General features: G+C 43.0%; 3 protein-coding genes across 3 annotated transcripts; 1 reads left to right on the top strand and 2 right to left on the bottom strand.

The window, feature by feature from the left end:
* Nucleotides 1–31: 31 nt before the first annotated feature.
* adam8b (ADAM metallopeptidase domain 8b) lies at nucleotides 32–10,089 on the bottom strand. Its single transcript, XM_041067489.1, has 23 exons — nucleotides 10,028–10,089; nucleotides 9,266–9,372; nucleotides 8,933–9,006; nucleotides 8,765–8,840; nucleotides 8,279–8,355; nucleotides 7,876–8,074; nucleotides 7,559–7,624; nucleotides 7,410–7,472; nucleotides 7,111–7,280; nucleotides 6,946–7,027; nucleotides 6,712–6,854; nucleotides 6,311–6,497; nucleotides 5,895–5,984; nucleotides 5,163–5,361; nucleotides 4,544–4,646; nucleotides 4,246–4,411; nucleotides 4,080–4,160; nucleotides 3,902–3,986; nucleotides 2,886–3,006; nucleotides 2,639–2,798; nucleotides 2,490–2,537; nucleotides 1,769–1,819; nucleotides 32–1,327 (listed from the first exon to the last, which is right to left on the bottom strand). The coding sequence occupies exons 1-23, from the start codon at nucleotides 10,062–10,064 to the stop codon at nucleotides 1,196–1,198; spliced, it is 2,517 nt and encodes an 838-aa protein (XP_040923423.1). The 5' UTR covers nucleotides 10,065–10,089; the 3' UTR covers nucleotides 32–1,195.
* A 569-nt stretch (nucleotides 10,090–10,658) lies between these two features.
* Nucleotides 10,659–17,909, bottom strand: tubgcp2 (tubulin, gamma complex associated protein 2). The gene is made up of 18 exons (XM_041067488.1): nucleotides 17,829–17,909; nucleotides 16,990–17,150; nucleotides 16,542–16,670; nucleotides 16,223–16,399; nucleotides 15,636–15,795; nucleotides 15,335–15,542; nucleotides 15,049–15,248; nucleotides 14,414–14,603; nucleotides 14,138–14,283; nucleotides 13,864–14,044; nucleotides 13,490–13,670; nucleotides 12,969–13,141; nucleotides 12,674–12,802; nucleotides 12,464–12,584; nucleotides 12,207–12,350; nucleotides 11,914–12,018; nucleotides 11,640–11,803; nucleotides 10,659–11,070 (listed from the first exon to the last, which is right to left on the bottom strand). Exons 2-18 carry the CDS (start codon nucleotides 17,137–17,139, stop codon nucleotides 10,995–10,997), a joined length of 2,634 nt encoding a protein of 877 aa, XP_040923422.1. The 5' UTR covers nucleotides 17,140–17,150; nucleotides 17,829–17,909; the 3' UTR covers nucleotides 10,659–10,994.
* A 500-nt stretch (nucleotides 17,910–18,409) lies between these two features.
* Nucleotides 18,410–26,228, top strand: kctd2 (potassium channel tetramerization domain containing 2). The gene is made up of 6 exons (XM_041067519.1): nucleotides 18,410–19,075; nucleotides 19,979–20,087; nucleotides 20,191–20,282; nucleotides 20,510–20,605; nucleotides 20,719–20,844; nucleotides 21,359–26,228. Exons 1-6 carry the CDS (start codon nucleotides 18,707–18,709, stop codon nucleotides 21,386–21,388), a joined length of 822 nt encoding a protein of 273 aa, XP_040923453.1. The 5' UTR covers nucleotides 18,410–18,706; the 3' UTR covers nucleotides 21,389–26,228.
* The last annotated feature ends 190 nt before the right edge of the window (nucleotides 26,229–26,418 follow it).

Below are 26,418 nucleotides of genomic sequence, written 5' to 3'. Positions count from 1 at the left end.
CGAGGCTGCTCAGTGAAAAGACAGACCAGACTCCACAGAGAAAAAATCAGTTTTAATCATTATGCAATTCACACGATGACCTTCTGAAAAACAGCAGATAATTTCTGTCATGTTTTGCGTCACACTGATAAATTGTGAAATCTGCAGATGCAACATGATCTCATCATACTTTTGTAATAAAGTGCAGTTTATAGTTGTTGCAACAAAAGGCCTTGTGTACATTTATACAATCAGTCGTACGTGACAGTTTAAAAAGTAGAACTGCTGTTTATAGAAATGCTGTTTTGTATTTGAAGATCCGTCGGTGATAAATCACTCATTTACAATTGAACTTACAAAGTATAAACCCCATGACTGTTGCCCCAGAAAAATATCAGTGCAGTTAAAAAAAAAAAAAAAAAACAACAACTAATTGCTCCTCGAGGCTCTGTCATACACTCCGCCCGGGACTGAAAACAAAGGAGCGTGTAAATGTTTCAAGCTGAACCAGAGAAGCACACAAAGGTCTTCTGGACTGTGCGGAGCCTCCCAGACTGTGTGTACCATTCATAGGTTTTCAAGTGCAGTGCAATGAGATTTAAAATGAACCTTAAAGAAGGCACAGACTGGCTTTGGACACAGTTTAGGGACTGTGTGAAAATTGTTGGTTGCAGTATTGCACCACGCTCCCCTCTAATATCTCTGTGTTGATTATACAACTCATTAAGCCTACACCAGTTGTTTCGGCCACTTGGGGGCAGAAACATGTTGTGAGACCCACTGAAGCCATGACGTCAGGTCCGGACCGGCCCCTGTTCAGCACAACCTCCCACCAATAATTCTCCCACAGTCCCCCACTGGACACATTAAATAAATCTTTAAAAAGTGTATTTTCATGCGAGCAACATTTTGCTCACGTCTAAAAGTGCAAAGAGACAACGTTACGCTCGTTACAGAGGAAGTTAGAGCCAGTCACTGTTCCACAGAAGCCGTGAAGCTGTTGGTTTCGTGTCGTCATTCTGAGTCCGTGAAGCCTCGGTCCCGCACGACATTTAAAAAAAAAAAAAAAGGCTTTGAAGAGCAAAGTTTTCCAAACTCTTTGGCCTCTGTGACTCACCCCTCTGATCCCAGCCAGGATCACGCTGACGCTCCTCTCTTATGTACAACTACAGGCTGATGTTCTGCTTTGGTCAAACTTGATGCTTTAATGGTTATTTCATGTGAGTCTGTGGACTTGTGGCTTTGCTGGGGGTGGTGGAGGAGGACTGGGCTTGACTCTGGCTCCTGGAGGAGGACTAGGCTTGACTGGAGGTACAGGAGGAGGAGGATTTGGATTGGCTGCCTTATACTGAAAAGGAGACAAGAGGACATTAGAGACAGATTCATACACGTGAAGTTGGAGGCTCAGAGGGAGTGTTCACTGGAATTTTATTTGGTCCCTAAAAGAAGGACGGCAGTGTGTAACCCATGACAGAAAACAGGACTGCAACTTTCAAGATAAGACTGATTCCCACAGGGAAAACTCACATGTTACACCAGCACGAGAAAGTTGTCTAAAGAGGCAGGAAACAGACAGAGGACTATTTAAAGCGCATAAATAAAAAGAGCAAAGACGACCTCAGGGAGAAGCGTAAGACCCGCCAACGGTTTCACCTTGATGAGTATGTAAGAAAGTGAAATGGAGAATATATGAAGCGACGTTTAAATCCTCTGGTGCTGATGTGCAGTTCAGGTGTAACCTGCAGGTAACACCTACTGATGAGTGAGAGCAGGTGAAGGCTTGACTCACCTGTGGTTTGTTCACAGGTGGTAAAGGTTTAGCTGGAGGTTGAGGTTTTGTCTGTAGTGAAGAAGAAGAAGTCGTCACTGAGACGTTTGTGTTTGATTTTTCACTTTAACATTCAAATACTGAGGCTTGTGTTCAGAGTTAACTTCCACACACATGTTCACAGGTTCTACAGTAATGTTTTACATACATGATCCATGACATGTACGTCCACATACACTCTCTTTGTTTCCAGATGCTCTCTTTCTGTTTAGAATTGGGAAACTGGAGATGATCCAAATCTCTCTGAGTGTCAGAGACATATGATCCGTGGGCGTCAGTTTAACATGTTACAGCTGCTAACAGATGTTTATTCGTGCTTTACTCAGTGTGCTGCACAGACGTGGAGTTAAAGGAAAAGTCCCGTGATTCTGTTCTGTATTTGAATTTTTGTTGACAAATTCCATGAAAAGACCAAAACCAACAATGAAGTGATTCCAGTTCCAGACGAGGCTGACTGAGAAACCAAAGCCTGCTGTGTCTTCAGACCTTCAGAGTCAGAGTCAGAGTCCCACATTGTTGGTTGTGGTCTTCTCATGGGCTTTGTTGACACCACAGCTCTGAATACACTTAACTTTCTCTGCGTATTATTTAACGAGGCTTAAGCTGCAGCTCTGAATGTGATCCTCAGTTTGCATCATGCATTAGATCACGTTGCAGGATGTATTTTATTTTGAATGCTTACCGGCTCAGTTTGCGAGGTGGACGGCACTGAAGACACTTTCTTTGGCGGCTGGAAACCAAAAGCACCGTTACAGTTCTGAGCGCTGACTTTGTAAACACATGATAAACTACTCGATTCATTCGTTCATTTTGCGTGGCTGCTGCGTGTACCTGTGGAGCTGGTCTGCTGGGAGCCACGGTGACTATCAGAGGAGCGCACGCTTGTGTCGCTGTTGACTCCATGAAAGTAGGAGGACTGATCTGAGGCCTCTCTTTAACACTTGGTTCCTGGAACATTGGGTTCAACTTGCCTGGAGCCGAATGCACTTTCCTGCGAACACAGAATTCATGCAGATGGGAAGTGAAAGGCCGGAACGGAGCCGGATATGAAACACGAGCAGCTGAATCTGAAAACTACCTTTTGGAGGTGTAGTTGTCTCTGTTGTCCTTTTTACAGCACATCAGCCCGGCGATCGCTACGGTGATCACCAGAAGGATGGAGAGAGCTGCACACACACCAGCTATTATCCCCGTCTGACCTGCAGGCACAGATTACACTGTTACATTCACTTCCTATGCACATTTTAAGTCATGCTGTTTACTGTTTACTGTTTGCAGCTTTTAAATTAATCTTTATTTACTTTGTGTGCCTAATTTATAAGCAAGTTGTTTTTTTAGCCTTGCGGCTTTTTTTTTTTTTTTCCCTGGAGACGGAAATTCCAGCCGCTCAGTTCAGCACTTCGGTCCAGACTGAAGTGTCTCAACAACCAGATGAAATTTGGTTCAGACATTCATGTCCCTGCTAGCATGGCTGTGGACCTGTGTTTTAGTACTAGCAGCTAATATATGTCGAATATGTCGATCAGAATTATTTCTTTGTTCTGTTCTTGTGAAGGCTTTAACACAAAGTGCTGCACAAACAGAGCAGAGGTCTTTCACAACTTCAGCTGCTCCGTGTTTAACTGCCTCTTCTTCCCCTTTGTTTGGGCTTGAGTCTGTTTTCTGTGAGGACTGACTCACTTGGCAAAATCCACTTTTAATTTTTAGGGAAAGCATAGATTTTTTCTGTTGTATTTAGCTCATTTTGCAAAAAATAACACATTTGATTAAAAAAGTGAAAAGCAGCTGCGTAAAGTGTACAACATTATTTCATCATTTGACTCAAACTCAAACTGGAATCAAGGCAAAGAGTTTAGGGTTTTTAACGGAGCTGAAGTTGAAGGTATATCAGGAACAAAGGATCAGATCAGTGTGGGAGAAATAGGAGATCACTCATCATGAATCACTCATGTTTTTTACTTACTGGAAGAATGATTCAACGAGCAGGTGTGACCCGTTTTTGTCTGTACCGCTCACTGAGAGCTGACCTTCAGGTTAGACTCACATAAGATTTTGGATTTTGCATAAACTCAAATCCAGTGAACTGTTCTGTACCTTGAGGTAAGTCTGCGTACTGGACGTCACAGTAAGGTGGAGCCCAGCTGGGATTGCAATGGCACTCTTTCTTGTGATTACACACCTAAAGATAAAACGCAATAAAAATTCATTTAGACGTGAGTCAAGCTCTTGGACTCGTTCCAGAGCAGGCACATGTGAATTCTAATTCACTCACCCCGTTATTGTTGCACTTCTTGGCACAATCCTCCTTTTTCCCATAAACGGATATATCCACACATCTGTGGTCGAGGCAAACCTGTGCACAGACGAATGTTTCTCAGCAACACATCCAACATAATCAGAAAACTTTATGTGATGTGTCTCCCTGCCAAACGTTTTACCTTATCTGGTCCACATCTGGTTCCTTTAGGCACCATGTCAATGTTTCTGGTCTTATCGTCGTCCACGGCCAGTTTACATTCTACTCCTAACACATTGTAGGCTCCCCCTTTACCTGTGATGGACTCACCCCCTCCTCCACAAAATATAGATCCACACTTAAAATTCCTACAAAAAAAAAAAAAAAGAAATCATATCAACAAATCGATCAAGCGTTTGTTGAGAATTCAGAAACATTAGCAACGTTGCACAAACATAAAAACGAGCCTTCGGCAGGATGCTCAGAGTGATGCTACATACTGTGCGGTGCAGGGGGTGTAGCCGAACTTGGTCCCCCCACAGTTGGCACCTTCCTCGCCACGTCTGGTCAGATCGAAACACACATCTGGTGGAACTCTGGCCCCTGAGGTAAGAAGATAGTCAGTTATTAGTATGTAAAAGTAGTATTACACCAAAATACTGCTTTAAGGATGACGAGTTAAGCATGATAAAAATAAGTTCAGTGTTTGTGTTTTTTTTTATCATTCATTACTTTTCATGTGTTGCTCTTTCTTTCCCAGGCACAAGAATCAGAGTGTTACAGGATGTTGGGATCTCTCTGCGCTCGGACAAGGTCAAATGATTTTTAAATACATGCTTCTTCTCTCCTGTTTCCTGTGAGAATGCTATTCACTAAATTCTCTGTGGTCACTTATAAAAATGCAAACTAATAAATGCGTATCAGGCAATCTTTCTCAGAAACAACAGTCTCCACCATGTGATGCTGAAATTTACTGAAAGTCCTGGAAATAGACTAATGACTAAAGCTCCTTGAGGCTCAGTTTGCCTGTTCAGAAGAAAAGGAATCACTGGTGTAAAACAGTGCCACTGTTTTTATTTTCGCGCCTGAATGACCAGAGTGACGTGACCGAGCGTGTACCTGGTCCAAACAGCCTCCAGCAGTGCTGCTCGTGAGTGGGACACTGGCCGTTGTAGCAGTAGCCCTGAGCCTGGTTGTAGCAGGGTTTGCCGTTCATCTCAAAACTGTCTGCGGGACAATCCTCCGACAGGCCGGTGCAGTACTCAGGCAGGTCGCAGTCGCCGGCTGACTTCCTGCACACGCTTCCTGACGGTTTGAACTGCGGGTTAAAGAACATTTCAGGTGATACAGTAAGAACCATAGTTATCTGAAGATGTTGGTGAAGCGGTGTCTATAATATGCTTGTGTATTTGTGTGTATTTCATGACTCGCACTGCCTCTTCCAGTCCTTGAAACTGTCACTGGAGGAAGGATGTGTGAGTACCAGTCCATGGAAACAGCAGGATATCTCCCTCTGTTTCCTGTTATTACTGAGCTGCTGCTGCTGAGTAACGCCCACAGTTATTAGACAGCAGCAGGACGTGTGTGTATGATTGATGTTTCTGTGGCTCACACTTTGGTCTGACTGAAATATCTCAACCACTATTGGGTGGATTTCTTCTGCAGACGTTCATGGTTCCCAGAGGATTGAGCTCAAAGCACCACACTGTCTAAGCACAGTCTCAGAGAGCAGCTAGCTTAGTGAGCATGTACCCAGCAGACGTGCTTTTACTCAGTTTTGGCCGACAAAAAAATAAGAAACCCGCTTTAACAGCTTCATTACAGGCAGCTGAGCAACAGGAGCGGACGAACCTGACAGCTGTCACAGCACGGCCCATGAGCACACTGGGATCCTTCAGTCAGGCGGCAAGTTGAGGGATCACAGCAAGGGTTCTTGCATTCCTAGAAAAACAAATGTTTTTTTTTTCAGTTGTGTCATATTAGTGTATCCCACACGAGCAGCACCTCTGCCAAGAAACAGCCTCTGATAAGACGTGAGCGCAGAGGAAAACTATTTAAGTCTTTGAGGCCAAACTCCAGCTCAGCCTGCCCCAGATCACCACTGCCCTCACTTCTCTTAGCTGTAACCTCACACAGGAAACCACACCTGTCAGAATACCCACATGATGTCTTCCTCCACCAAAGGATATGTTTAAACTTTCCATGACCATTAAAAATGACTAATCTGTTACAACCACAACTACATTAGCCTCTGCTGAAAGTTTTACCCCCTCAGTGCCACAGTCACACTCCTCTCCAGGGTCGAGCAGGGCATTGCCACAGCGGGGGCCCACAGCGATGGTCCTGACGGGGCTGGGTTTGTCCAGGCAGCTGGGCTGAGCGCGCTCCATGAATTCAGAGAGCTGCTGCACACTGCAGCTGCTGAAAAACTCCGGCAACGCTTGACCTCCGGGCCTGAAGACGAGCGAAGACATTAAAGCAGAGGTAAAACAGCATGTGGACACCCGAGCAGTCTTCACCATATGTGATTGTGTGCATCTTATTTCCACAGTTGTGGGCATTAATCTGCTGCTCTAACAAAAATCTTCAGACCCTTCTTGGTGTCTTGCAAACAGTAAATGCACTAAAGCTGATCAGAGGTCTGTTTTTCAGTAACCTGAATCCTCACCTGAGTTTTTCTGCCATTACACAGTTCCCAGTGCTGTAAGATGGACCACACCCACAACCAGGAGCATCATGGGACAAGCCAAAATTATGTCCCATCTCATGAGCAATGGTGGAGGCGAGGCCAATCGGGTTATCATGGTGATCCTGGAGGAGAAGTGAAGAAACTAAATACCAACACATCCCTTCACGTCCAGCTGCTAAAGGATTAATGTAAGTTAGAAGTTATCGATCACACCTGATTGACTCCTCCTGAGTTTTCGGTACACATGGCGAACTTATTTGCCAATCCAACCGTATCTTTCTCGAAATCTTTGCCACTGTTGAAAACAAAAATCTAACATCAAACTGGCAGAATTTACTGAGTTTAACATCTGCACAAGTTTCCGAGACTGGTCCTCACGTCACAAACTGGGCGTTGTCGTGCTTCGTCCTTTTCAGAAGATCAGCCTGGCGCCACATAAGGAAATTGTCCAGACTGGTCTCCGCATTAATGTCAACGTCAATGTAGTCTCTGTACGTCCAAATCTCCAAACCCACCAGCATGACGCGAATGTTCAGAGGTCGATACAGCTGCAGGAGGAGAAGGAGACATGTTTCAGGCATGAATGTGCTGGGAGCTGTCAGCTAAGCGCACCGATGGCACGCAGCCAGGCGCACAGCTTACAAAACACCAGCCTGAACTGAAAACAAAAAAATTACCTTGTCAACGTGATTTACAACTCCGAGAATCCGGGATTTGGTCTCACTTCCATATCGTTTATACTGGAGGAAGAGCAGAGACAAACATGATCACATTCGTGTAGTGAACACAAGCAAAAGCTGTGAAAGAATCCGGATCAGATATTTACCTCAGTATTGTCAACCACCACAAACAGCTCGACAAACATCTGTGCACCTGTGACGGGTTTCGTTTTCTGAAAGGACACAGAAATACAAACTTCATACTAATATTCAGACCTTAGTCAGTGTCAGCATGAAAAGAAGATTCTGGCCTTCTGCATGTTTGTACTACTGTATGTGCACTATGTGGCCAAAGGTATTTGGACACTTGTATGGCTGTTTTTATGGAAATGTTGTCTATCATGTTTCCCAATAAGTTCACCATATCAAAACCTGGTGATTAACAATGTTGTGTTCATTGTTTCCAGTGGCCTACGTCACCTACCCATGATCTGGATCTGAAGAGCCCAGCCAGCTGAGGGCCCTGGTCCTGGTCATACAGCATGGTGGTGTTTGATGAGGAGCCACAGCCGAGGCTGCCGCTGATCTTCAGGTGTTCCCGTCTGTAAACTGCATGGTCACCGTCCTCAGACTGTCCCAGGGGCTCGATCAGGTAAACCTGCTGCTGGGTCCTCACAAAGCCACTGCAAACACAGCCAACAGTGATTAAAATAAGAGCTGCGCTCACATGTGCAGGCTTTAAAAACACATGAACAACTGACAGTTACCAAACATCAACATGAAGCAACACATTTCATAAGCATTGAAGAAACTTTCCCTGGAGATAATCGCAACGGCAAATTACAAGTAAGAAGTTTGAAGCTGTGACGATATCCAGATTTTCTTACCTAATGCCCGAACAAATCCCCACACTGACCGAAGAGTCCGTCATGCCTCCAACATGACCGTGATAATAGCAGTGCTCCTGGATGGAAACACATTCACGAGGTTAAAGACATGAGTGTGTCAGAGCTGCTCAGTCAACGTGATGCCACACTCTACTTTATTCTTCTTATAGACATGACTCACAAAGAGGCTCTTTGTTTTTAATGTCCATAAAATCCTGACTCACAGGCTGGGAATGTCACTTCCACGCCACACTGCTCAGGTGAGATGATAACATACGTGTGCTTATATAAATGTAGAATTTATTTTGTTGTAACCTCCAAATACATATTAAATGATCATTTAATGAGTCTGTATCGAAGAATCTCTCGATTATTTCAGCTAATCTGTTAAAAGTTCATTTTTCTGCATGGAAACAGAAAAACCAGTGAGGTGATTCGTCTTTATTTAAATCTTCAGATTTAGGTTCAAACGTAGGAAGATTTTACCTCCTTTGGTGAAGTTGTCACTCGTTTCCCGTCTTCTGAGTAGTGTGTTTCTGTGTAGCCTCTCCCAAGAAGGTTACTACAAAATACAGGTGGAAAGAAAAATTTTAAATATTACAACACATATTTTTTTAAATGATCTGAAATGTTAAAGAATTAAAGAGTGTTTACCTGTTTTTTTCCAGATGAATGGTGTGGTTCTTCCCTTCAATGGCCAACTCATACTGCACCGTATCAGGATAAAGCTGCAGAAAATTGTCCATCAGTCACACGACAACTGTTTTACTGAGGTAAAGGTGCTGGTGAGTAGGTTAATCGATTACACTACATGATATTTTACAAGATAATCTTATGTTTTAAAGGCAGGATCTTAATAACTAGTAGAGTTCAAGTGTTCAAGTGTGCACTTAGTTACTTTCCACATATTTAAATTATAAATTTAGGGTTTCAACTGCGGAGTGACAGGTGAGGTGACAGGTGAGGTGATAGGTGAGGTGTAGTCACCTGGTTGTCCTTCAGGCTCCTCCTCTGCCTCGCCTGCACTCTCTGAGGTCTGACCACCTCATACTGCTCCACATGAGGCAGCATCCCTGAGCTCTGCATGAAACAAACTACACACAGCAAGCAACACTGTTATTCACATTTACACTGAATATCTTCCTACAGTGAGTTACAGGGTTCAGATATGTTAATAAATAATTATTTCATAATGACACAGACTAAAGTATAAAAGTTAAAACCAGCTGGGGTGATGAGGCCAAGTACATGATTTTGTTTTATCACAGTTTATATCACATTATTGTTGGTGCTTCCCAAAAATAATAATGTTCCTAATAATGTCATTAATTAGTCATTAAACACAGCTTGGATGAGCAGCAAAAATACGGATGAATGAATTAACCAGTTAAAAAAATAATTAACTTAGATAGATGAATTTTACATAAAGAACAACAGCACTGAGGACTTTACAGCCAGTTTTTACATATACTGTAAAAACATTCAACAAGTAACGTTACTGTTTACGACAACACAGAGGAAATATTAATTATAATCATGTTTTTTTCTGAAATTAATGCATGTTAGGACTTTTCATGTGATGAACTGGGCTTTAACCTGCATTACAATAGTCGACCCTCCCTAATAATAAGTTTTCATAAGATTTTCTGTCAAACATCCTTCACTTTTTTTTTTACTCGTGCTGTTAAAGCAGCTCAGTCTGGAAAACTAATAATCCATAATAATAAAATGACTAAGTTTCGTACATACCGCAGATCAGCCACAGCCGCAGCATGTTCCCTCCCATGGTGAAGTGCTCCGCTCGGCCACCGCTGCTCATCTACCGTCAACCGAATCATCGACGCCAGCTCCGTCCGTTAAGACCCCGCCTCCGGTTAACGCTTATCACGGCCCCGCATATTTACCGGAAAGAAACCGTCAAGTTTGCTACCAAAGAAAAATAATTTAAAGCAGCACTTCCGTTAAAGTGAAATATTTCAAAATAAAATCACTGATCTGTTCCTAAGGTTTCTCTAAAACACGGTGAACAGCTCTTGGATTTAGACATTTGGGTTTAAAAATATTCAGTTCACCGAATGATCAAAGATTTTTAACCCGTTCTCCAAATGACACCAGGTCAGTTCATCAATTTTGTTAACAGTATTTCACGCGTTGCAGTCGCTTTTATTTTGAAGTACGCCTAAAGTAATTTCCGGTGTGACTCTACTCGTCTGTGGCTAACTTAACGTGGATTTACCGTCGCGACCAAGTTTTCAGGCCACAAAACAAAAAATGAATCCAACATTATCCAGTCATCATCTGAGAAATGACCAGTTAGATTACACACAATTCAAAGTCTGCAGCTGCAAAGAAAGGAAAAGGTCAAGAGCCAAAATGGATTCAGCAAGTCTTGTTTTAATGAAGTGCAGTACAAATAACAAATGTTCACTGTGCAGGTACAATAAGTTACCCATAAGGAGTGTCATACAGTTTCAGAGCAGAATAAACATATTGGTTCCACACGTCTTATCATTTATATCTGAAGCACTGAAATGATGCTGCAAACATGAAGACTTTTAACTCAACATCTCATACAGTAAGTAATCTATTATACACACACTGCAGTATCAGCTCTTTGAACCAGCAGCCGATGTCTGGGGTGGGACTGATGGACAGGCATGAGGAAAGGACGTCTTCATTGCTGGGTGATGGTTGATATACACAAAGGCACAACATGCTACGCTGCTGCTTTCTGACTCCGCTCTATGGCCATCCTCTCCAGGCGCTCGGTGTAGAATCCATTAAAATCCAACCTGTGAAATTACAAGAGCTGAGTTACCAAACCCAGATTCCAATACGAGTCCTTTAATAGCAGGTATCTGCTGATACAGTCTGATCCGACACCTATATTTACCTAGAAGTTGATTAAATATGTAACTGACACACTGAAATAACACACCTTAAAGGTCCTGGTTCAAAACTATTAAGCAGATCAGCTTAAATGATTGATGTGATCCGTTAGAGAGAAGATGAATCACCCTGCTGGCAGCTGTTAAAACAGTTCAGTTACAGAGTGGAGGGTCTTCCCTCACAAAAGATCTTTGGCTGAGGACAGACACCAGCTGCAGAGAGAACTTTAACCAGACAACATTCAAGTTTAATGTTGCCCTGTTATCAGATTACTCGCAGAATTAAAGTTAATTAGCAACAACTGATCTGCCACTGCTGATGTTTCATTATAACCAGTGAACGTCACGGTTAGCAGGGGATAATTTGCTAATGATAACCAGCATCAGAGTCCTTAGGACCTGCCTGAGCCACGACGTGTTCGCACAGTTTAACATGCAGAAAAAGGAAACTTTCACTGGCCGTGCGGTTTTACCTGTAGATGATGCTGATCATGCTGTGTTCGCAGTCGTTGGTGCTGTAGATGCTCAGCTTATCCAGCAGGTCCAGCAGCAGCATGCTGAAGTTACTGTCAAACTTGCTGATGGTGGCTTCAAAGCCTGCGTCTGACTGGAGGGCGTCCACGTGCTCAGCTAAAAACTGAAGCAGGGAAACAACACAAACGTAATGTACAATGAAGCGTTCAGCCCAAGACCTGCAGTATTTGTGCGTACAGCGTACTTGTTCAAACATCAGAGGTTTGGAAATACCTTTGTGGTCAGCCTCTTCTTCTCTGCCTCCTCGGCGTGTTCGCTCTGAGTGGGAGTCCCTTGCTCCAGAGAGAGACGTTCTGACCTCATGCTCTGAGTGAAATGCTACAAATGTCAAGAAAAAAAAACATCTTAGTACAAGTATTTGGAGTCTGCTCATTTCATTTTAAGGTTCTAACGTCCCTCGTTACTGCATTTTTGTTAAATTCTTGTTAAACATTACAGACATCATATGTGAGTCTGCTCTGGTTCTTTTTCAGAAAACATTTCATGTCATCATCAAGTAAACAAACCTGCATGCGGTTTGTGAACATGACGCAGACAGACATGAGTTTGGAGAAGATCCTGAGAAGCTCGGGGTTGGTCAGCATGCAGTCCTTCAGGCAGTTGTCCAGGAAGCTGGTGTGATGGCAAAGTACATCGTCAATGTTTGACGCCTGGAGGAGGAGAAACAGGGTGAGCACAAAAAAAAAAAACAACACTTAAGATCACACTCTCTGAGACCAGTGCGTCTCCAGTGAGTGATCAGCACAGGTGAGCATTCACTCACTGTTTTCAGGTTGGTCTCCATGATGTGCCAGGTGGGCTCCATCACCTCAAACATCATGTAGTACTGGATGTTCTGCACAAAGTTGAGCATGCGCTGTCGGAGTGCGAACGCGGCAGCAAACCTGCGAACACAGTGTGTGAACGGAGCGTGAGGAAAATCCGTAAAAATCTCAACGAGAACGGATTCACATTAACTTCCACATCAGCTCACCACTTGGCAGAATGTAAGGAGTACTGCCTGAAATCCTTGTTGCTGATCCACACGTTGCACAGCAGCCTCTCGACATGTTTACAATAAAACATGTGTCTGAATAACATCTGGTACCGCGTCAGCGCTTTCCTGGAAAATGAATACAAATGCAATGATTACACACATTATAGTTTTTTTTACTCATACTCCTCTGTTTTTGTTTTTTAACTATATACTTTGACATTGTAAAAAAGTATTGAGAAACATTTTTGTTTTGTTAAAAACGTTCAGATAAAATCTACTTTCAGCTCTGAACCTGTTGATGATGAGCGAGAGCGGCCACTTGACGATATAGTCGAAGGAGAAGGCCTCCAGCCCGCTGAGGGCCACGTCTGTCGGGTCGGCGTTGATGATGGCCTTTTCTTGTTTGGTCTCGATGGCCAACACCCGCAGCAGCTGAGTGATGACATCATGAGGCATCAAGTCAATCTGTGAAAAGAGAAGTTCACACGTTACAAAGAGTGAAACAGCCTGAGTAATGATGAGTCTGTGAGTAAAGGAAGATTACTGGACTTCACAATACTGTACTTACTGGATTAGTAATGGGCTAATGAATGAATGGATGGACTGTTTAAAGCTATTGTTTAGTTTTTCTGTAGTTGTAATCGACATTTCTCTTCAGACAACGTCTAGAGTCATTTGAGAGGCAATTTCTAACAAGAGACTAAGTTAACTTAGTGCATGTAAGTGGACATGCACTGTTCGTCGAACTCTGGTCAGTAAACGTCAGAAGACTGAACAGAACTACACATAGACCTGTAATGTTTTTCCACCCACCTTGAGGTCGTCTTTGAAGGGGTCTGTGTTGGCTGTGCTCATCCTCAGAGCCAGCTCCAGGAGGGCCTCTAGTCTGGGAGGAACGATGTCGTCCACTGGCTTCTTCAGCTCTTCCTCCGTCAGGTCCATGAAGTGCACAAAGAAATCGCCTTTGTCCATCAGAAAGTAGTGCTTGATGGATCTAATTAAAAAAAAAACACAGGCATTTATATCACTACACACAAAGATTGTGTAAAACCTACAGATGTGTGAGAAGTTAAAGGAAAAACTCGATGCTGGGTCCATTTCTGTTTTTAAATCTACACTTAAGAATCGACGTTTTAGCCAAACTTTTTATTAATATATTTTTCTGCTTATTTTCTGTATGTATTTACCTCAGGCGTGAAACCAGCTCCTTCTCTTCCATGAGGAAGTCCAGCAGCACCTTGCTGGCATAGTTGTAAGCCTTCTCTATCTGCTCCACGTAGGCCCTCTCCTTCAGGGTGTACAGGACCTCCTTGGCATCAGGACATGTCACATCACGGCCGCACTCTCGCACCACATTGAGGTATTTTCCTGAAATATATATATATATATCAGAGAGCTGAAAAAAATCCTCTTACTAAGAAGACAGTTAAATCCTGTGTATGTGTTTGTCCTTTTGTTTACCTGTGCTTAATATTTTGTCTGCCATCTTCTGTAGAAAGGAGGGGATGCGGTGCTGTACGATGGTGTATCTCTGATCCCAGTACTTGTCGTTATAGTCCTCCTGAATCTTCTCTTTCTGCAGCTCATGCTCTTCCACCATGAACTCACTGTGAGTACAAAACACATGAGACAGATGTTAAATGAAACATTAACAAAAAGCAGCTGCAGAAGTGTGAATGTGTTTTATTATTTGCCCTTTATTTTGAACATTAGTCTTTATTCTGAGAGCAGCTGTACCTGTATGGATCTTTGATGATGCCTCTGTAGATCCACTTCTCCAGTATTTCAAAGTAAGGGACGCTGGCTGCTTTAGTGAGGTAGAGACACAGCTCCTGAGCCTGGCTGTCTCCCGTGTAGTTGAAGGTTCGGTCATGGAGGAGGCTCAGTGTTGACCCACCCATACACTCTCCTTTGTCCACCGAGGACGCTGTAAAAATAATTGAAAAAATGTTTAATTGAATTTAATTTCATGAAAATATTAACAGTCTAAAGACTGAATTAATGGAGCAGCTGCATTTGTCTCCATTTTTGGAGATGCCGTAGAATAAACTGGTAAAAGAACATGTTTACTTACTGAGACTAACTCATCATATGAGCACAGTCTCTGTAAACCTGGTTCAGGTTGCCCTCCGGTGGTTAAACTGAGCAGCTGCTGTTCATGTGGAGAAGCTGCTCTGTGCGCTCTGTCCACTCAGCTCCTCACTCTTCTTTCTTTGGCTCTTTACAGCCACCATTTTGAATTTAGTTTGTATTCGTGATAAGTTTGAAATGAGCCCAAATAACAGAAAAGCTAGAATTCACACTGAATTCAGCAGCACCACCTCCATACTGAGCCTGGTTGGACATGTCAGTCCTCATGTTCAGACCCCTACCAATAGACGCCAGTATCTCCATGGTCCTCATGGTGGGCTGGATATAGAACCAGAGCTTCTGCAGGGACAGCAGGCCCTGCCGCTGGAGGTGCTCCAGCTGAGTGACCAGGATCAGGTACTCCTTCATCAGGGTCCTCATCGCCGCCGTCAGGGCATGGTTCACCTGTCCGTACTCAAAGGACGACTTCTCCTCAATGAACCTGAAGGATAAATACAGTGCCACCGTTCAATGCTGCTTCTTCAGTCACAGATATGTAAAGTACATCAGACATTTTTACACACTCACCGTGTTATAGTGGAGTAATACGATGCGACAGGTAATATTCTGTTCACCAGCTCTTTGATGGACATGTCCAGTGTTGAATCAACAATGAAGGAGCGGTTCTGTCTCCCCAGCACAGGCTGAGCTGTGATGTCTCGCCCATCAACTCCAATCAGGACAAACAGCAGATCCTCCACCAGAGCTTGTTCCTGAGTAGCCATGGGCATCGTACCTGATGGCGGATTACACCATTATTAACAACAACAACAACAATAACAAACAGTCATTTGCTAATTCACTGCAGAGAAGTTTTGAAATGGCTCACCAATGGCCACAGGTGGATCTCCTGGAGGGGTGGGGCTGGTGATGAAGTCTCCGAGGAGAGCAGGACGGTCGTACACCCAGTTAGGAAACACGGGGTTGGGCTGGGTGGGGTTCTTCTTGTTGTGTTTGTCCCTCAGCATCTTCCGTGTGACTTCAGCGGGCTGCAGACAAAAATCACAGAGAGACCAGTGAAGTACAAACAGTGATTCCACTACAGGACCAAATCTGTTGTTCCCTCTAGCCTGACAAAGCCTTTTAGCTTCCTTCAGCTCACTCTTTTGGTTTTATGGCAAATAATGTTATGTTTTGAGTCACTGTCACTGCTCTCATAGTCTCTGTGAAACTTAAACTGAAACATTTTTCCTAACGGGACTTAAATTAAGGGAGGAATAGAGAGTGCTCTAATAAACAGTACGTGCTTCAGACAGGAACAAAAATCCCTGAGCATAATGTGTGTTATTAAAATAAACTCAACCTCCCAGGAGAATCTGCATGGAGCTTCTGTTTGATATCGATTCGTTTCTTTCAAGTCACATCCTGCAGTGTTTCATGGGCCAACTATACCAGATCTGAGTAAGAAATGCTCACCAGAGGAGCGTTGGAGCTGGCCGTCACGTTGCCGAGCTTCTTTCGCAGCTCATCCAGTTCCTGCATGGACATCTTGGTGCTGGTCTGAGGCAGAGTGTAACTGGTAGTTGTGGTTGAAGCTGTGTTTGCTGATGACTCTGACCTTTCTTTGGCATTCTGCTGCAGAAACTGGAGCATCTACGAAAATATCACAGCAAAGATGTGATCTGAGATGCTTATTTCTTTCTTCAATTTCATTTTCCTCTTTAAAAACCTGAAACAGATAAATGTGGTTACCATGTTCCCTCATATAATTATCAGCTTGTAAACCATTTGTTACCTCTTTATCCTCACAGAGTTTGGACAGCAGATAGACCAAAGGGTCGAGGTTGCGAACATTTTTGGACTTGAGCTCCTCGTACTTCCTCAGGAAGTCCTCAGGGGTTTTAGAGAACTCTGCTAATTTGACCTGAAAATTACATAACAGCCAATATGAGGAGAGTATCCACAGTAAGAAACACATTTGTTTCCACGACAGGCGTGACAAATCATTTTCACATTAATACAAGCCAGAGCCGCGGTGCTGCGTATACATTTGCAAACAGGGAAAGTCCAAAAATACAGAAGCAAATGAAGCATCTTTCACAATCAAATCTTAAACTCAGGTTTAAACAGAGCCCTTTCTGCTGCCGGTTGTTGGAGGCACATATGGCAAATACACCTCCCTCCAACAGTGTTGTAATGCCTGGAAAGTTGTATTAGAGCATCGGTGAGTGTGCATTACAAACCTTGGCACTGTGAGCAGAGACTGTAGTGGTGACGTAGGGAGTCCTGTGTTTCTGCAGTAAGTCTATGTAGCCCTCTGCTCCATCGCCCCCTCGGACATGAAGCAGGCTGAGCAACTCGTTCACATCGTGGTGGATCCTGAACTCACTCATGGTTCAGGCAGCTGAAATGACAGTTCATTTCATTACAGGGATTTCACAAGGTTCCTACTAGTTAAATGAAAAAGCTTTTAAGACCTTTTCACTAATACAAGTACTAAATTTTAATTAGAGCTGCAAATGAAAATTAACCAACAACTATTCTGATAATCAAATAATACTTAGTCTAACATGTTACTAAACTATGATCAGGAACTATTATATCATATTTCTTCAATACTTCAATACCAGACTGTATATAAAAATAATTCCTAACGACCCAGAAACCGGTGCTTGTAAAGACTTTTCCAGCCCTGCAGATACCCTGTGTCAGGGGGGGAAAAGGGAGGAAAACAGCTAACAACCTTTACAGTTCACATCAGCAAAGATAATACTGGGTCATACTGACAACCATCACCCGTAGTTTAGCTGAGTACATGCAATAAATGTGTCACTTTTTCGATTTTAAAGATTGCACGCATGTACCATCCTCTCTCACCAGCTCGTAGTGATGCAGTTAACGTTATCCCATGCTAGCAGGCAAACTAGCCGAACAGCCAGTTCCATTAAAATGAACTGATCTGGCGGATGCTAACTGGGAGCTAGCTTACTCTGAATGACATGTACCGTCCGTTAAAGAACTAAAATAATGTAAGACACTAATCATAACATTTACAAGTCAGACCCAGCTGTTAATACCATACCTGTCAGCCGTGTCCAAGACAAAACAACAGTAAACTGCAGCAGCAGCAACGCGCCCACTGTTAGTCAAATCCCTCTTCTTCTGTTACTGTAATCTACGCAGTAACAGCGCAACACCGCCCCCACAGGTTGAATATGATGGTACAACACCTACTGGCGGTAGTCTCTTTAGTTCTACAGTCCTCTCATACAGATGTAATTTTACAGCACTTTTATGTTCAGATTCTCTGTGCTATTCCAACAACACAAGTAAAATGAAATGAATGAAGGAAATTAGTTTTATTTAGGTGTCATTCCATTTCGTGGCCCATTATCTTCACGATTCCCTGCATGCAGGTCACCTGTTAATTCAAATCATCATTGAAAAAAAAAAAAAAGCATACTGTACATTAGTATCACGCTTGGTAAACCAAAACCAAAATTATTCCTATTATTATTATTAGTATCATTATTTTAACTGATTTCTAAAATGTTTCAGATAAATAAAAGAATTAAAGCAACTTCACGTTTACTTGAAAAGCTTTAATTTTGAAAAACCATGACATAACGGAAGTAAACAATAATCACGTTACAACCCGGAAGGATTGCCTTTCTGTGATTAACGTTTGAATAGACAAGAATGACCAATTTATCCTGTGAAGAAACCATTAAACGCGATGCTGCTAACATCGTACAGCCTCTGATAGTCATATTTGTGTCTTAATCCTCGGCGCTGGGGGCAGAGGCGGTCGAGTGTGAGCAGTAACGCCCTGATGCCAGCCTCCCCGTCGGTGAAAAATAAGCTCGCTGTGTTTACAAGTCGGTGGAGAGGGGCTGTTTTCCCGCAGTGTGTCGTTAGCTAATCGTGCGGCTGTGAGTGTTTTCCAGGCGAAGAAAAAACATGGCTGAACTGCATGTCGTGGAACCGAGCGGCACTGGCACCATAGAGCAGCCCGAGCACCGCGATGTCCGCGGCTCCGTGCGCCTGGCTTCGCCCACTCTCATGGTTCCTCCGCGGAGCAGCCAGCTCAGCCCCGGCGGGGTGTCGAGCAGCGGCGGCGGCAGCGGAGGAGGACGGTCGGTATTCGGGTTCCCGGTGAAGAGCAACCCCAACTCCCCGTCCGAACCCGTGGACAAGCCGGGCTCACGCTGGGTCCGGCTGAACGTCGGCGGGACCTATTTCATCACGACCAAACAGACCCTGTGCAGGGACCCCAAATCCTTCCTGTTCCGACTGTGTCAAGAAGACCCGGACCTGGACTCTGACAAGGTGCGTACATGTGCTCATAGAAGTCACAAAATGTTCATGTTTATGGTTTTAAAAAGGACTGTAGATTTAATAATTTAAGTTTAAGGTTTTATATAGACTCGTAAAAACAAGACAAAGCCACATTTCAAATGTAATGTTAGGATTTTTACCATGGCAGAAACCAAACAATGATCAGTTGATTCATTACTTTTCAATAGACAGAATTAACTGGTAATATTTTTGATTAATAATTTAAGAATTCACTGGTACCAGCGTCTCAAAGTTTTCTGTGACAGTAAAACATCTCTGGGTGTTTGACCAAAAAAAAAGCAATTAGAATATGTTACCTTGAAAAAAAAAGGTTAGAAATATTGATGATGAAAACAATGAAAACGGTTCTTACAGTTGTTCTCTGATGGTATAATTTCCTGAGGTTTTCTGTGGTAATTCAATTTCAATTGGGAGTTTGTACGTGACAAAATAATTTCCCTACGGGGATTAATAAAGTTTTTCTGATTCAGATTCTGAATTATTTGACAACATTTGATAAATCACAACTTTAAAACAAATGGGTTCACTATAAACTAAAACAGTTTAGGACTTAAGACTAGATTTTAAAACCCTACGAGATAAAGCCACGAGGAGGATTCAGCGTACGCCATAGCTGATACTCAGTTTCAGCTATGGCTTCTGTCTATCAACTTATTAGTTAATCCACAGTTCAGTTCAGCTGTAATTAGCACCCAAAGCTGTAGTAAATAGTTTTACATTTTATGCTTTTATAATATAAAACATTAACCTTCAGGGAAAAAGAGCAGAGGTGTTATTTCGCTTAGCAAAGACTAAATATTTGATGAGTCTGGCTGTTGTGTAGGTCGTCATCGACTAACTAAATGCCACCTCTTGTTTGTTGTGTTCCTACAGGATGAGACAGGAGCCTACCTGATCGACAGGGACCCCACATACTTCGGCCCCATCCTGAATTACCTTCGGCACGGAAAACTGATCATGGATAAAAATCTGGCTGAGGAAGGTAAAACGTCCTGATCCCTGCAGCTTCATCTGCTGCAGACATCAGTGCAGGGTGAATATATTTTACAGTGTACAGAGACAAAACATTTGGTTTTGTGTCTCAGGGGTTCTTGAGGAAGCTGAGTTCTACAACATCGCGTCACTGGTGAGGCTGGTGAAGGAGAGGATACGGGACAACGAGAACCGGACATCTCAGGTACAGAAAACTGAGACCAAAACAAAAGGAACAGGTCAGACGACTCCGAATAGAATTGGCACATAAACCTGTAAACACGACTTTCTTCTTGTGCAAATATCCCCAAAATAGCTTTTTATTTGTTCAAGCAAAACAAAAAAAAAGTGTGTTTGTGTGCAGATTATTGATGTTGTTTTAGTAACAATCTGTGTGTCTGTTTGCGTGTGTGCTTTTGCTGTGTCCCTCAGGGCCCTGTGAAGCATGTGTATCGAGTACTACAGTGCCAAGAGGAGGAACTCACACAGATGGTCTCAACCATGTCGGACGGTTGGAAGTTCGAGCAGGTGCAGAAGATGCAGCTTTTTTTTCTGTTGTCATGTTTTAGTTTATGCTTCAGTTGTTTCAAAGCTGCTGTTTTACGCTTTGTAATTCCATTTTTTTTTGCCTTCCTCCTCAGCTTATAAGTATCGGCTCCTCGTATAACTACGGCAACGAGGACCAAGCAGAGTTTCTATGCGTAGTTTCCCGGGAACTCAACAACTCCACCAACGGTATCGTCATCGAGCCCACTGAGAAGGCCAAGGTGAGCGACGCTGTAGTCTCACAGCCCGGGGGTCTGCACCCTTTCAATGGGTCACAGGATAAATGTAGAAATGTTAAGGTTTGCCAGATGATTAACAGAATAGAAAGAAAGGATAAACCACAATTCTGCTTCATGAAATGATTTTTCACTTCTCCAGGTCTTTGAAATGTTTAAATGTGACAACGTGAGAAGCGACTAAAACATGTTGGTTTTGATCTTTTTCATTGATTTGTTGATAATAAGAAAAATATAAAATATCTAAACTGAGGCTGAAAATGACAATTGTGTTTATTTATTGTATAGTTTATAAAATGTGGAAAAAAAAAAGTGGGAAATGGCCAACAGGACTTTTCATCAGTCGTTCAAAGACATTTAGTCATCTAGAAGAGAAGAACAGTAAATCCTCACACCTAAGAAGCTCAAACTAGAAAACATGGGAAAAGAGACATTATCCAGTTTGAGTTTGAGATTTTTAAAGGATTTTCTGGGTTGATGCTTTTCTTTCTCCTCACAGATCCTTCAGGAGCGAGGCTCACGGATGTGAAGAGACCCGGCTCCTGAGCTCAAAACATTTTATCAACAAAAGCAAAACAACAACATGAACATTTTCTCCATGAGTTTACCCCCCCCCCCCCTCGTCCGTTCTACCATCACTACCACCTTCATCATCATCATCGTCCACCCCCCCTCCCTCCTCCTCCTCTGGTGTGCCTTTCCACAGTGGGGGCTCCTTGACGCCCCTGCCCCCCCCCTCCCCCTCCCAGTGCTGCGATACGACCCTGACTTGTCTTCTCATTTCTTCTCCTCCGTCACAGGCTGTGGAAAACTCCAGGGGGAGTTTAAAAGAGATTACAAGTGAGTGGTTTTCCTCATAGCAGCTTTTTGATGGTCAGTGTCACGGCGGTGCAGGCTACGGTGCTGATTGTAGCCTCTTGTTGTTGTCAGTGGATGGACGCCCAGCACAGAGCTACTATTCATCATCATCTTCATCAACATTTTTATCATCGTCACTGTTAACAGACAGGATGTGTTTTCACTCTTATACGTTTGGCTCTGTCGACTTAGCAGAAATCTCCTCAGGACTCTCAAAGGACATAAAGGAATGAACACAACTCCACGGACTGAGCCTCCCTCTTTACCTGAATCTGTTAACGAAGCGAGCATCGACGCCCGTTGTCTCCCTCTCAGCACTCCCAGACTCCTCGGCCGATGTCTGAGGTCTCACGTCGCGGCACAACAAACCGAGCCAGGAGGTCCAGAGGTGGAGGATAAGATGGAGCAGTTGCAGGCATCATGACGCAGAGTCTGATCACTCTGTTTGAGCCAGCCAGGTGCAGAATTCCCTCTATTGTGTCTTTAGAAAAGAGCTTAAACGAGTAACAGGTTTTTCATCTTACAGACACCCTGTCGTGGTTCGGCACGGCGGCAGCGCTGCTGGGAAATCGTGGCATCCTGCTCCTCCTGCTTCCTGCTTTTGGGCTTGATTGGATCTGTTCCCGCAGGGAGAAAATTCGGGATATTTTACCGCAAAACAAAACAAATGACTCAAAAAGACTACACCTATGTACAATTTGTCAAGGCATGTGAGGAATCTATATAAATCTATATAGGCTACATGATGAAATTATATGAAAAATTGAATGCAAATGGTGTAATTATTGATTTCTGTATCATAGTTGTCATATATTTACATATTCTGGTGGGTGAGTCTATTTAAATAACAGAGAAAATATCAGTTTTCATAACCAGTTTTCCTGAAGGTTCCCCACCCGCTGACCTGGGTGTGACTTTGTGTATGCAGTGCCTCTCTGCTTTCTGTCCATGACTGAAATATCACAAGTTTTTCAGCTGCACGTTTTCTGTAGTGTTCCTCAAAAGAAACTTGTCACTGAGTTTTCTCTTAAATATCCTACTTTGATCTCTTGCATATCTTAAAATTGTAATTAGGGACAAGGAAAACTACTGTACTACCGTTGCCATTTGTCCAGACAAGCGTGGCGTGGCGGGGGATTGGACTGTGGCCAGTCTGTATGCTGCCTCAAAACCCTGAAACACCCTTCTCTCCCTGGCCTTGTGCTACTCTCATGCCAATATTCAGTCTCTTTGCAGCCGTCTCTGTTGCCACTCAACTTAACGCCCAAATGGCTGTGTTGTCTTACATTCTGCAGCACTTGTAGCATCTGTGGCGCGAGCTGAATTGTACTCCTCATGCTTAAAGCCCTGAGATACCTGAGCCTACATTATCACAGAAATTTACGTAGTGTCAGTGAACCTGCCAGACGGGAAGTGTCCTCAGCTCTCTGAGCTTCAGAGTGGAGCCTTTATTTCAGATTTTCTGTGCCAGCAGATGGTACCAGCTTGGCTGAAGTATATTTCTCATGAGATATACTTGACATTAAGTTGCTATGTGATAGCGCTGTTTCTAAGACTTGTAACAACATTGGAGTAACATGCAAATACAGCACATGATAACCTGGTTCTAACCTTTAAATCGAAGAAAGAAATGAAGACATCTCCTTGGACTCTGGGAACCCGAGGGGACATCTTCAAATCTCTTGTTTTGTGCTATTAACAGTCCAAATAATATTAATATTACTGTGATATACAACAGAAAAAAAGGAGCAAATTCTCACATTTGAGACACATTTTTGTGGCATTTCTGCTTTTAAATGACTAAAAAAAATTAATTACTTATAAATGTGAATACAGTTCAGTAAATGTGAATTTAATGTTGCTGCAGGTGTGAACGCAGCCTTATCATATGAGCAACTTAATGCAACGTTTGAGCCATATTTACACATATCAGGTGGCAAATTGAAACACCTCATTTTTGCCCATCGTGCAGACTGAACTCACATTTCGATCACTGCACCTTAAGGCTAAGGGGCATCCAGTCTTTACGTGGCCCACACCCGTCACTGGCATTGATCACTTTGATACTCCACCACTTTGTATAAAGAGCATATTTGATGCAGTTATGCTATATCAAGCATGAACAAAAAGAATGCGTTTAATGGGGAAAAAATGTACCTTTGCTGTTGTCATGCTCCCTGACAGTGTTCAGTCAGGCTTCAGAGCTCAGACTTTGATGTGACTTCTTCTCTGTCGTTTTATTTTTTTCCTCTCGAGTGTGTGTTGTGCAGTTTTATTCTACTCCAGTCGGAGTCGTGAGCGGACTCTGTGCTGCTGAAAAAGCCCAAACGTCTCATTGAGGAGCACTTTTTTTCTCCCGTGTTGTTCTCTGGGCCTTTGCAAAGCACCTTGGGTGTTGTTTCCCTTCGTCTGTGTCCAGTGTTGTGCCTTTGACCTGTGTTGTGCACAGTTGTTCTCCCCTCTTATCATAAGGTGCCTCTCATACCTTAAAAAAGCCAGGAGGCACCTACCTGAGGTAAAATGTATAATGCGGTCTTGAGCTTGGTTTCTGTTGTTCGTGTTTCAGTGAGAGGCAAGCCAAACAAATCCATTATCCCCTGCATTGTTTTAGGTTTTACTATACACAACTACGAAACGAAAATGATTAACAGCTGCTTTCTTTGTGCCATTGCATTGAGCTAAATCGACCCACAATCCCTTGCACTCCTGGAGATCCAACATTGTGTCTGTCTCTGCTGTAAACACTCGCGGTTGGTTTTGTGTTGTGTTTACAGCACCTCTAAATGTGAGGGAAGACAGTTCAAACAGGTTTCCCTCGTCTTCTTTTATCTTAGTAAAACTCCAGCAGTGCACTTGTTATCAGAAATCGATTCGACTATAAACTCGCCATCATTTGGCTTCTTCTTCTTTTTCTGGAGCTGCATGCTGAAGCCATCTCCAACGACCCCGTTTTTAGATGTATGTAATCAACCTTTGAAGCACTTACTGTACCTGTCACCTTTGTGAACCCAGTTTGATCTTACCTTGGTTGCAGAGTTCAGTGGTTCCCAACCTGAGGGCGAGAGGAGATCACAGGATAGTTGGGAAATCAGATGCCATAAAAGCTAACGACATTCCCATCACTCTCAACTCTATTTGTGTTGCAAAAAATTATACGTAACATTAGCAGGTTAGCATTTAGCTCAAAACACAACCGCAGCCTTGTAGAGCTGCTAGCATGGCTGTGGACTCTTAGTGTTGTTATTATTGATGTTGGTGGTTCACCACTTTGGTCCAGACTGAAATATCTCCACACGTTTGATAGATGAATTAGGTTTTGTACATTCATGATCCCCAGTAGATTAATCCTACTGACTTTGGTGATCCTCTGTTTTTTTGTGCTTGGTGCTAACACGGCACGACCTCTCACTGCCTGCATACCTGTAGACTCTTAGTCTTGTTTCTTGTGAATTTCTGGATGGTTTAACTTCGTCAGGACTCTTAAAAAATACTCAAGTGAAACAAGGGAAAAAAGTTAAGTGGTTCCTTGAACTGGTTACACCTGGTAAACACATGTAACCTGTGAACCAGTCTTCACTTTAAGGGGTGGCGAGCCAGAAGGGTTGAGAACCACTGACCTGGCTGATCTTTGCAGCGTGATTATTGTAACATTTGACTCAAGCAACCATTTAAAAAAAAAAAAAAAGAACTTTTGATCATTAGTTTTTCCTTTCACCTTTCACTAGCTAGTCTACAGATAATGTGCAATGTTAACAAATCTGCAAAAAATATATCTCTGTCGTTTGGGCACGTGAAAACATGAGAGCATGCATTGTTCTAGAGATTATGGTGTTGTGTACTGGATTTTGTCTGACCTCTGTGTTAGTGCAAAGTGTATGTGATGCATGGTGGGGGGAGCAGAGGGAAGGCATGGCTCTGTGGTTTGTAGATGTAGATTTCTTGTGTGGAACAGTTGCTCTACAACTTGACATATTCTCTACTCACACGTTCTGTTTTCTTTGTTGTTTTCGTATCTTTGACATGTCCGTTTAACTTAACAGTAGATAAAGAATAGCTATCGTTGAACTCCAATTAACCAATCAGATTGCAAGACCCACCCCCCGCCCCCGCCCTCCCAGCCTTGGTTTAAATAGCGTTTACATGACCCAGGTCGACACACAGGAGAAAGGTTTTTTAATTCATGGGTCATTTTGCCAGTTAACCTGTAAACACCTGCATGCGTTTGTGGACATGCACACTTGTACACTCATTTAGACGTACTGAAAAATGTCACCTATTAACAGTTACTTTGTGTTCATTTATCAACAGTATTGATGTCAAATGTGAATATTGTCAACGGAGACTGTGGAGAAACGTTTGGAAGCTGACAAAACATTTTGTCTGATTGTTTGTTTCACTTTTATTTATTTTGTATTTTTTGAATTTTGTCTACCAATGTCGTTTCTTTACATGTAACAGTTTTAACAAAACCCAGTCTGGTTTTTAATCATAAAACGTGTCTGTGTTTTAAAGTGTGTCTCTCTGGCCTTTTGTCGGTTCTGCTTTTCTGCGGATTTAAAATAATGAAACATGAGGAACAAACTGGAGTTCTTCTGTTAAAGGCCCAGACTGGAGGTTTCAGTGGTGAACAACTGAATACCGCTCCCCTCATCACAGAGACTGACTGAGTGCATTTAATCATGTTTTTATTTGCAGCAGTCA

This window comes from Toxotes jaculatrix, chromosome 21 (genome assembly GCF_017976425.1).
Source record: "Toxotes jaculatrix isolate fToxJac2 chromosome 21, fToxJac2.pri, whole genome shotgun sequence".
Classification (NCBI taxonomy): domain Eukaryota; kingdom Metazoa; phylum Chordata; class Actinopteri; family Toxotidae; genus Toxotes; species Toxotes jaculatrix.
Note: the sequence above shows the minus strand (reverse complement) of the source record. Positions and strands in the feature narration are given on the sequence as shown.